This window comes from Miniopterus natalensis, chromosome 19 (genome assembly GCF_054644295.1).
Source record: "Miniopterus natalensis isolate mMinNat1 chromosome 19, mMinNat1.hap1, whole genome shotgun sequence".
NCBI classification, from domain to species: domain Eukaryota; kingdom Metazoa; phylum Chordata; class Mammalia; order Chiroptera; family Miniopteridae; genus Miniopterus; species Miniopterus natalensis.
The window spans coordinates 22,974,546-22,986,635 of record NC_142099.1 but is presented as its reverse complement, the minus strand read 5'-3'; the positions used below and the strand labels follow the sequence as shown (position 1 = coordinate 22,986,635).

Genomic DNA, 12,090 nt, shown 5'->3' with positions numbered 1-12,090 from the left:
CACTTACTGCCACCACCAGAAATGTTCAAGCAAAACCGAAGGACTAGCTGTAAATAAAGGATTTTGCAAAGAGAATTCTTTCTCCTGGTAAAAGACTGAGTTAAATAACCAATACAGTCTCTTTCTTAGGATTGTGTAATTCTTTTAGAATACATACATTCAAAATTTAATACTTTATAACTATGTATAGTGTAAGGTGAGTACTGGAAATATGGGGGGGGCACTTTGTAAAGTATATGATTGTCTAACCACTATACTGTATATCTGAAACTAATATAAAATAATATTAAATGTAAAGTGTAATTTTAAAAAAGTGTATTTTAATTTTAATACTTTATTTTACTTTGCTAAATACAACTGCAGGTCAGTTTATCTATCTTTTAACCTCTAAGCCAGTGGTTAAAGGTCGTACTTTGAAACCACTCATAGAACCTTAGAAATACCGATGTCTAAACCCAATCAAAGATTCTGATTTACTTGGTCTGAGATGTTACCTGAAGCCCTGGGATTTAAATGCTTTCCAAGTGACTATGACGTTCAGCCAAGGTGAGAACCACTAGATATGGATGAGACTCTATTGGCATCTCCTACTTTGGAAAATGATGAGGCCTGAATATATCAGAAGATGTCAGAGAGGAAAAAAGAATGGGGGTGAGAAGGTGCCCAAATTATGTAGGGTCTTAGAAGCCATCGTTAAGGTCTTTAGACTTGAATGTTAATAGAAGCTATGAGAGACTTCGAAGCAAAGGAGAACCATGATTTAGACTTTCAATTTACATAATCTTTCTGGCTGCTGTGCTGAGAATAGACTATGTAAGGGTAAGTGTGGAAAGTATAAAGACCAATCATGAGGCTTTTTTAGTACTTCACATGAAAAATGGTGGTGGTCTAGACCAATCTAGATATATTATGGAAAAAGATAAAAATATATTTATTCACAGACTGGAATACAGAATATGAAAAAAGAGAGCAGTTAAAGGTGACTCTAAAGTTTTTGCCTAAAGCAAGTGGAATGATGGAGCTGCCATCAACTGAAATGAGCAAGAATGAAGAAAAGTAGGGGTGAGGAACAAAAAATTCAGTACATGTCTGCACATGCTAAGTTTGAGATAAGAAACAGCTAATAACATACAAAGGGAAGCAGGGAAATATGGTCTCCTGAAAGCCAGGTGAAGAAAATTATTCAAAGAGAAATTAATTTGTCAAATGCTGCTAAGTAAGATAGGATCTGAGAATCAGCAATTAGATTTCACAATGTGGACGGACACCACTGGTAACTTTTGTGTGTTTTTTTGTTGTTGTTTTTATTTTTAATATATCTTTATTGATTTCAGAGAGAGGAAAGGGGAGGGAGAGAGAGAGATAGAAACATCAATGATGAGAGTGTCATTGATCGGCTAGCCCGCAACCCAGGCATGTGCCCTGACCAAGAATCGAACCCCGATCGCCTGGATCCTAGGTCGACGCTCAACCGCTGAGCCACGCCCGGCCGGGTCCCACTGGTAACTTTTGATAAGGGTGCTATGAGGGATGAAAGCCTGACCAGAGGGTTCAAAACAAAATGGGAGAGGTAGAGATAGTGAGCACAGACAATTATTTCAAAAAGTTTTGCTATAAAGAGAAGAGGAGAAATAGAATAGTAGGTAAGAGGGTATAAAACGGCATTCAAAAGCTCTAGTATTTTAAATGGAAAGCCAGGCATATATGATACCGGAGGCATTTACCACACGTGCATGATAATGTAATCACACAGAACTACTGTTTGTTACTGTATTTTGTCTTTTTCAAAATGGAGGCTGTTAAGTAAATTCAATATTTAATGAAGTATTCAGGAAAATGGCCACCTTCTTCCCCATATACCTGTTCATGGCCTGTATCTTCAGTCCTTCCTCAATGCTGTGACTGAGTGCTTGCTGATTATTGTGCTTGTTGATCCTGGCTAACACTCGCTCTTGATGAGCTTCGTACTCATCACGACTTGGATAAATTTTGCTGATGAGTGCATCAAAGTTTGGGTCTGGCCTCAGTGATCTTTTGGAAACTAGCTTTTTCCGACATGTAGGACATTCTTTATTGCTAAATAAAAAAAGAGAAAACAACAATGTAAACAATGTCAGTACCTTTAAAAGCTAAAGACAAAAATATCTAGCTTCTGGAATAGTTACTATCTTTATTCTAATACTTTTACTAAGTCACAGAAATTTAAACTGATTAATCTAAACTTTCTTTAAAAATCTGACTAGTGGGTAAGCAAAATTTTGGAAACCTCAGGTACTCTATATTACTAGCCAACAGAGAAAAATTTGAATATTCCCAATGGTAAGTTGCATATAACCATTTTAGAAGTAGAAATCAACTCTTTCCTAATACAAATTTCCCCTTTCTGATACCCATGACATGTAAAGAAAAATTAACCACCTATATATTAACTTATGTTATCAATTTAATAAAACAGAATTCATAAGTCTATTATTTTGTATACTTAAGTAGAAAAACCATGGCTTCATGCTTTGTAATTTCCTCAAAACAAGTACACATCCTATAAAGCTTCTAAAATCATATAAAAGGAATTGTCTCAAAACAAAGATTCTCCAATAATTAAAACCTAGACTTTAGAAAAATTTCCAAGTCTCAAATGAATACTTCTAGAGAATGTATTTCTCAAAACCCATAGAGCACTGTCCTGGTATAGCTGAAGTACCTAGTATAACTCATTTCAACATACCCACTTCGGAGGGCTGTGATAATGCAGTCTGCACAAAAACGATGTAAACACTCCTTTGTAGTCATGGTATTCTTCAACATATCCAAACAAATTGGGCACATTAATTCACTGTGTAGACTTCGAGGTGAAACCACAATTTCTAAGCCATCTGTTATTGCCTCCTGTAAAAGAGGCAATTTAAAATTTAAATGCTACCGATATTTTTTATTATGGATAAGTTCAAATATACAAAAAGTACTGAGAATGAAAAAAATGAACATCTACATACCTATCACCCACCCAATACCACTGTCAGTTCACAGCCAATCTTGTTTCAGCTATAATTTCCCCCAATTCCCCTCACTGCATTATATAAATGCTCTTATTTTAATGCTAAAGATAATATATTAATGTATTTAAAAGACAACTAATAGTAAATTAGCCTGGTATAATAAAAAAAGCACTGAATTTGGAATACGATGACTTAGGTTCTAGTTCTAGTCATATTAACTAGCTATATTGTTTTAAATATTTAACATTGTTTATTACCCTGCAAAAATGAGGAAGTTAGGGCTAAATAAACCCTGAGAATTCTTCCACCTTCAGAAATTACACCACTTTGATTATACACTGGCCCCAGTTATCTGTGGTTTCACTTTTCAAGGTTTCAGTTACCTTATAGTCAACCATGGTCTGAAAATATTAGATGAAATATCCCCAAAATAAACGATTCAGAAGTTTTAAATTGTGCACCATTCTGAGTAACATGATGAAATCTTATGCCATCCTGTTCCGTCCCACTTGGGACATGAATCATCCCTTTGTCCAGCATATCTACACTGTATACACTACCCCTGCATTGGTGACTTAAGAGCTTTCTCAGTTATCAGATCAGCGGTCTCAGTACCATACAAGTAACCCTTATTTTACTTCCTAATGGCCCCAAAACACAAGAGTAGTGATGCTGGCAATTCAGATATGACAGAGAAGCCATAAAGTGCTTTCTTTAAGTAAAAAGGTGGAAGTTCTCAATAAGGAAAGAAACTTATCGTATGCTACAGCTACTAAGATTTATAGTAAGAAGGAATCTTCTAACCATGAAATTGGCTAATTTATAAATTAAACTTTATCACAGGTATGTTTGTATTGGGAAAAAACACAGTGTGTGTGTGTGTATATATATATATATATATATATATACACATATATATAGGGTTTAGTACTATCTGTGGTTTCAGGCATCCACTAGGTGTCTCGGAACATAATCCTGTGGATAAGAGGGGACTACAGTAAATTATACATTTCATGCCATCTATTAAAAAGATTTTAAGATTCCAATACAAGTATTCTCTAATTGATATACAGTTTAACAGTATTTCATTTTAAAATCACCTTTTTAACCTTAAAAAGTCTCTGTCTACAAAAGCAATTTTACACAGTGGTCAGTTTCTCAGGCTGACTTAAACCATAGTACATCTGAAGTATTTCTAGTGAGAAAATGCACTGAGTTCCAATGTACACGTCTCCCAGGTGCAGAGATCAGCGACTCCTGCTTCTTCCCTACCACCATTAACCACTCTTCCTACAAGGTGGCAATGAGAACAAATTACCTACCTCTAAAGCCACCCACACTGGCTGCAATGGAATAAGAGGTCCAGTAACTAACTACTAAAAAGAAAGATGCAAGTAGAAATAAAGGGCTTCCCATATGTTAATGACACTTCCTTGTTTCCACTACCTCTCCATCATACTTGCTTTTTCTACTGTGTCAAAACTGATGACCCCACAAGGAAAGACAGAAATTATAGATATTGTCCATATAGATACTGTCCATTATAGATAAGCCTGTACCTGTGCAGGTATGCAGCACTGTGGGGGTAAGACGGGCAAAATCTCACACCAGACTAAAACTTTCACCAGCCTCAAATGGGTGTTCAACACTGCTCAGCAATTGGTTTCTCTAACAAACTCACTTTTCTGTTCACTACACTATTGTATACCTTTTCTTCTATTTGCAGACCTTCTCCACCTGAACATTTAATACACTACCTCACCTCAAATTTCACTTAAAGAGCTCTCTCATTTTCTCTCTATTAAAACTTCGTAAATCATAATCTTCTTTCTTGCTATAAGGAGAAAGTATGCCTCTTCCTATCAAAAGTACATTCCTCTCTACCTTTTCAAGTATTATCACTCTTTTAACTATTCTATCTGCTCTCAGACTTCAGCAATCTCTCTTTCACTAAATCAGCCTAGAGTAGCATCCCCATAGAGCTGCTACATAGAGAAACGTGAATAATGCACCTCAGAGCTGGCGGGGGGTGGGGGGTGCTGGGCAGGGGAAGGAGATGACACAGCTCTATCTCCCCTTATAAACAAAGTGAAATTTAAAACTTCCCAAATCTACGTTCCCCTCCAGTTTCTGCTCCATTTCTCTCCTCCTCTGCAGAACCAAACTTCTCTGAAGAGTTGCGTATGCATTTTCACTTTCCCCCCAACACAGCAGCACAATCTACTCAAGTGAATCTCTTGAAAAATCACCAAGATCCTATTGCCAAAGTGAGTGTACACTTTGTAACGCTCACCTTACTCATCTTCTGAACAGTCAACACAATAGCCGAGTCCTCCTCCTTGAAACACTTCCTCTTACATTTTGGCCCTCTCTCCCATTTTCCTTACTTTTCTCTGGCTGTTCCTTCTCTGTCTCCTTTGCTGGATCCTTGTCCATTACTTAATTTCTAAATGTTGAAGCTCCTCTGGATGAAGTTCTGAGCCCTCTGCTCCTCTCTCTCTCTGTGATCTTATCCATTCACATTGCTTTCAATGCGCTGACAATCTCTAAAACTTAGTATTCAGTCCAGACCCCTAGTTAGCATCACTGCCTGCCTATCTTACAAGCATCGCAAACTTAAAATGAGTTCAGTTTTAAGTACGTTTATCTACTTCAAGCCCGCTTCCACTCCGTCTTTCCCATCTTTACCTTCGCAGAACAGTCTTCCCTACTTTCCCCACTGATTATTTATTACAGCACTAAGAGCTTTTCCTTTACCCAACCTCTCAAATGTGTAATTCTATGGGTATTTATTTGTTTAATGTCTATAAACTCTAAGGGCCAGTGCTACATATTTTATTCACTGCTGCACATTGTGCCTAGCTTAGGACCTGTAGAGTATGCACTCAAATTATTTGTTGAATGAATGAAGTGTCAACCAAACATAAACAAATCAGTACTACTTGTATATAAATTTATTATTACTGTTAGGTTTTTTCAAGTTTTCATTTTCTAAAACTGCATCCCAATTTACATGTCTCATACTTCCCCTAAATTATCTTAATCTATATTACCTGAGGTGTTCGTTGTAATTCATATAAACTGAGTTCCCATGTTTTGCTTAATGGTTGAGTTCCATTCGTCTGCACAGCCTGAGACATTGCTAGGAATAAAAAGGAAAGAAAAACAATTTTAGTATCTGAAAGGGAAATAAATCTCAAAAGTGATTTTTAAGAACTGTACACCTGAGTAATAAAAATAGAAATTATGCACTGGCTCCTCAAAGATTATAAAGAAGAAAAGCTCGAGAATCTCTCCATTTATAAATACGAGCTACTAGAGAGCAAGAGACTATCACTGATCTCTGAATGCCCAAAAGCTGGCACACAGAAAGTACTTATTACTGAATGTACAGAAAAATGTTTTAACCCAAAACAATACTTCTGTTTTTAAAACTCATCGTCATGGAGCCTGGCGGTGTGACTCAGCGGTTGAGCATGGACCCAGGAACCAAGAGGTCACCAGTTCGAATCACAGTCAGGGCATAGGCCCGTGTTGCAGGCTCGATCCCCAGTAGGGAGCGTGCAGGAAGCACCCGATCAATGATGTTTCTCTCCTATAGATGTTTCTATCTCTCTATACCTCTCCCTTCCTCTCTCTCTAAAAATCAATAAAAACATATTTAAAAAAAATAAAATTCATGGTCATGGAGCTAAATCAGGAGAATTTCGGACTCTACAGCATGGCCATCTAGTTCAACTTTTACCAAAGATACAAAATCTCCTTTCTAGTACTTTAAGCCACTGGTTACTCTGTTCTTCAAGCCTCAGGAAAAAACTGGTAAACCAGAACCTAACCTGCTAGGGTATTATCTAGAACCTAACTGACCTGGGAAAGAGAAATACCCAACTTCTGCCCATTCTAGCCAGCCTGTCCCCACGTACTGGAGTGAAGGGGAGGGGAAAAACTAAGAATCACTTGTGAAACACACAGTCCAGAGGGACAGGCTCACTGAAAGACTGAGACCTAATTATAGGACTATAGAGCCCTTTCCCTCCCACCACACCTCACCACATTATTACTGAAGGCCTGCTTAGAGCAGTTCCTTTTTCATGGGACATCATGTCCTGCTATCTAGAAAAAATTACAAGGCATACCAAAAGGTAAAAAAAAAAATTTGAAGAGACAAAGCAAGTGTCAGAACCAACATGCAGGGATGTGGAATTACCAGATCAGGAATTTAAAACAACAATGATTAGTATGTTAAGGGCTCTAATGAATAAAGGAGACAGCACACAAGAACACATGAGCAATGTAAGCAGAGACATGGAAATCCTAAAAAGAACCAAAAAGAAATGCTAGACACCAAAACCACTGTAACAGACATGAAAAATGCTTTTAATGAGCTTATCAGCCTGGATAAGGTTAAGGAAACAATCTCTAATCTAGAGGACATACCAATAGAATCTTCGAACACTAAAAAGCAAAAAGAACAAAGATTGAAAAAAAAGAGAACAGAACATCCAAGGACTATAGGATGACTATATAACATGTAACTTATATAAAATGGGAATACCAAGAGGAGAAGAGAGAAGGGAATAGAGAATATCTGAAACCATAACAACTGAAAATCTCCCCCAAATGTACGTCAGATACTAAAACCGCAGATCCAGAAAGCCCAAAAAACTACACCTTGGCATATCATTTTAAATCACAGAAATTTAAAGATAAAGAAGCCAGAGGAAAAAGGTTTTACTTGCTTGGGTAGGAAAAAACAGATGCAAAGTACCAAGTATGTCCCATGTTCAGGACTTCCTTGTTTTGCATTAGTTACTTACACCTGCCTACTCCAATGATTTAAGTAACTTTATATCTTAATTTTTTCTCCTACACCCAGAAATGAGCCTACTTTGTAATAAGTCTGTTTTTCAATAAAACTTAAATGAGTAATTTAAGGCATTTAGAAAGGGGGGGAAATGAACCTTAAATGATACATAAAGGGAAAGAATTACTACTTACCAATGCTGTTCTTAAATGATTTAACCAGGGATATTGGAAGTGGAGTATGTATATGTACTCATGAATTACATAAAAGCTTTCTAGGGGGTGAAATGTAGAACTTGGTTAGTTTTAAGAGAATTTAATTTCAAGATTATCAATTCTCCTGAACCACTTTTACCATAATTGATATGCCTGAAAACAGGTCCTTTTCTCCTCACCCCAGTCCTTTCCTAAAATTACATATCATTCATTTACTCATTCAAATACTGATTATCTACTGCACCCCAGGCACTGTATAAGGTGCTAGAATAAGAGAGTAAACAAAACAAATACGCATACAATTAGATTTTTCTTAAGTGCTATATAAAAGATATTAAAAAAAAAAAAAAAGAGCATTGGGCTAGATAATCAAGAAAAGGAGGTATTTAAGATAGGAGCATCAAGGAAGAACTTTCAACGGAACAGACATGTAATACAAAAAGGTCAGTGTGGCTAGTAAGTAAAGGGAAAAATATACACGAGGTTACAGAGAGGCCACAATGGTGATCTTCCCAAGAACCAAATGGGGCCAAGTAGAGGGGCAAAGCCACACTGGAATGGGTAAATAGGAAAGCAAAAGTGAAATAAGTTCTTTATAAATGAATAAAATGAAAATACTACCTTATTGAAGTGTATGAAATATGTAATAAGACATCTCCCTCACAAATATTTATAACCTTCAATTTTTTAAATAATAAAACCATAAAGACTGAAGAAAAATGAACCATTAGAAATTAGAATTAAACCTAAAGGGGGAAATGATCGCTATAAAAGCATAAATCAAACAGAAACAGCAACTAAAATATAAAAATAAAAAACAAATGGAAAAAAACAACAAATGGACTGGTTCACAAAAGCAAAATTTAGTTAAATTTTCTCAAGATTCCCATTTAAAAAGTCAGGAGTAAAACAAGATTGTCCTACAACACTCTGCTGGAAGTCCTAAATAACGCCACAAAATTCAAAAAGAGAGAGAAACATGGAAAAGGAAATGACAAAAGTATCAGCTGCAGATAACATGACCTAGAAAATCCACAAACAAAAAACATGCCCCCAAAAACCATACATTTCCTATAAACCAGGAATAACCATTCAGAAATGTAAAAGACATCAAAAGCAAATTTAAAAGATAAGCGATGAGAAAATATTTGCAACATATGTTACAAACAAAAGCCAATATAATCTCTACAGACTCCTCCTCCAAGTCAATTTGAAAGACAACTCACTGCAGGAGAAATGATAAATGAATAACTAACAGAAAAATACTAGTGGCTAATAAAATTAAATTGCGCTTGGCTTCACTAATAATCATTAAACTGCAAATCAAAAAAAAGCTATCTATAAATATGTTTGATTTTTTTTGTCTGTGATATGGACAAAAATTTAAATGACTGATAATATCCAACGTTAGAAAAGCTGTACAGAAACAGGAATTCTCAAACAATTGAAATGTACAGTGGCATGGTTATGGGGACACAGCAATTTGATATTTAAGGCACATTAGAAGTGTACTCCTTGACATGGAGACTGATTTAATCAAGGCATGTAGGGCTATTATGAAAATCTCTATGGAAATGTAGTCCCCACTTTTTAATTTATTATCTGTGATCAACACACAATTAAGTACTGGAATATGTCATTATTTTATCCATGTTCTTTAGAAGTGTAATAGCAGACACATCAGCTCCTAGAACTCCAGTACAACATGTTTTTTAACACAAGTTCCTTAAACTTTAAAATAATTCCATTTATTTATCCTTTAAAAAGTCTCAACTGTTGTAAATCAAAAGACTATCTGAAAAATAGATGCTAATGAAGAGAATACACCAAAGAACTGTCTCTGCTCTTTAGCCAAATCAAAAAATAACACTCATAGTATTGTACTGGCTGAATCCTCACTTCTCAGTATTGCCTCCGTCAAAATTTTAATGTGCTTAAGTTTTGACCTCATGATAGTTCTCCTAGGAAATCTATCCAACAAAAATTCTTATATAGATATGAAAAAATATATGTACAAAACCTGACAGCATTATTTATAATATCAAAAAAATCATAAAAGTCTATATATGTCGGTCAATAAGAATATGGCTAATTATGATATATCCATAGTACAGAATACTCTGTAGCTGTATGTCTGACATGGAATTCAACATATGTACACAAAATAAAGTTTTTTTTTAAAAAGTTGTAGAGAAAAATGTGTATCATGATCCTATTTTAGCAATTAAAACAGAAATCCAAACACCTAAATAATGTTTGCGATTTTGAGCTCTGTTCACCATGTGTCAGCCACATTTGTCATCCTCTTTATCAATTTTGCTCATTCTCATTTTAGAATCTTCACTAGCCCATCCTTCTACCTGGAACAGAAGGCTCTCTTCCCCAAAGACTTTCCCAAAGCTAGCTCCTTCATGCAGTCTAACAAAATTCTAACTTTGTCACTCTTTCATGTCTTTCCCCCCACTCCCCACCATAGCATACTTATAGCCTATAAGCTATCTATCTTATTCTCCACAACATCCCTGTTACCGTGTACTGTGCCTGGCACATAATAGCTGTTCAATAAATACTTGCTAAGGAACTCAACAACAGTTATGATTAAAAGAAAGGAGCTCAAATTAGGCAATATTAACAGTATTTCACCTGTTCATGACTTAAAAAAAAAGTCACTTCAAATTAACAGGGAAAAGGGAATACAAAAGGAAGATTTATCAGTTGGGTCTATTTACTATGCATAGAGAAAATATTTTCATGTTTCTGCATGGTTAGGGCTCTAAGCAAAAGAATCTGTCCTTCAAACGACAAGTCTTAAAACACAGATAACTGAATAGATAAGAGATTTATCTCTCTAAAAGTGTTTATATTTCAGGAGGGATGAGACTAGGAGACTATGGAGATATTCCAGGAGTCTTAAATTTTGAGACTTAGAAAAATTCATTTACATTCCAAAGATTAAGAACCTAGGATCCCCCCCTTCTCAACTAAGGAGAACTTGTTTACATTAGGGACAAAGATTTATCTCCTCTCAGGACTCAAGGTGAATAACAAGCACACAAGCTCCCAGACTCATATTTTTTAGATTCTTTGCCTACCAAATGAACATCTGGCTCTCACTGCATTGCTGGGGGGGGGGGGAAGAGGGGGGGACTCAGACAAAGAGGAACTGATGCAGCTATTGCTGTAATAATCAATCTATCCATGTCCCAGAAATTGTGTGTCTATTTTCAGGATAATATGAATAAATATAGTTATTAAACATTTACCATTCTAACATACAGAATTTGTCTCTCTCTCAATAAGAAATTTATATTTTTCTTCCATGGTTATTGTCCCCTGTAAACATAAATTAAATAAAGGTCACATCAAATTAACTCTTCCAAACTTGAGCATTTTTCATTATATTATACAATATGTGAATGATCAAATGGTTTGTTCCTTAATTAAAACACTGCTTGCTTACAGGATACAGGTGTTAGCTTTTAGAAATTTATTCAAGACTAGGCAAACCAGGGAGCAATAATAAATTCTGAGTAAGCAATCCAACTGCCATCATAACATTGCCTGCAGTATCACCTCATGAAAACCACTTGCAGCAGTTTAATATGGAATGACAGCTATAAAACAGACACTAATTTCTGTAAGTGTCTAAAGACACAAAGTATTTATTGAAAAAGTTGTCATTGTACAAGACATCTGGAATACTGATCTAAATTATTTTTGCTAACCTAATAGCCTCTTTATTTAAAAAGATAATATAATCAACTCCTAATTGGATTATACCTTTTCCACATTGTGGAACACAGGAGCAGAAACCTCTCAAAGGTGAATTATCAGATCTTCATTATCCAGTCTTAATTAAATTTTTGAGCACTGGTAACAGACTGTTTTCTACTTTATATATAATTAAGTTATTGTTACAGGAAAAATAAATGTTCTAAGATTTTTTGAAGTACCATTTAAAATGCAAACCTAGATAATCTAGATCTGTGCTCTCTTACAATATTTCTAATCATTCATCACTATTTCATCTCTTCTATTCCTTCACCCCCATGCCCCAATACACAGATACTTTCTT

The 12,090-nt window shown here is 35.5% G+C and overlaps 1 protein-coding gene across 3 annotated transcripts in view; it reads right to left on the bottom strand.

Moving 5' to 3' along the window:
• RNF2 (ring finger protein 2) overlaps nt 1–12,090 on the bottom strand; it is a 31,062-nt gene that overhangs the window by 8,596 nt on the left and 10,376 nt on the right. For all 3 annotated transcript variants that reach the window (XM_087827796.1, XM_016224654.2, XM_016224653.2), the window contains exons 2-4: nt 6,050–6,138; nt 2,726–2,886; nt 1,861–2,076 (exon numbers count right to left, since the gene is read on the bottom strand). In XM_087827796.1, coding sequence (XP_087683922.1) covers nt 1,861–2,076; nt 2,726–2,886; nt 6,050–6,136 — 464 coding nt within the window. In that variant the 5' untranslated portion in view covers nt 6,137–6,138. The remainder of the gene's footprint in view (nt 1–1,860; nt 2,077–2,725; nt 2,887–6,049; nt 6,139–12,090) is intronic.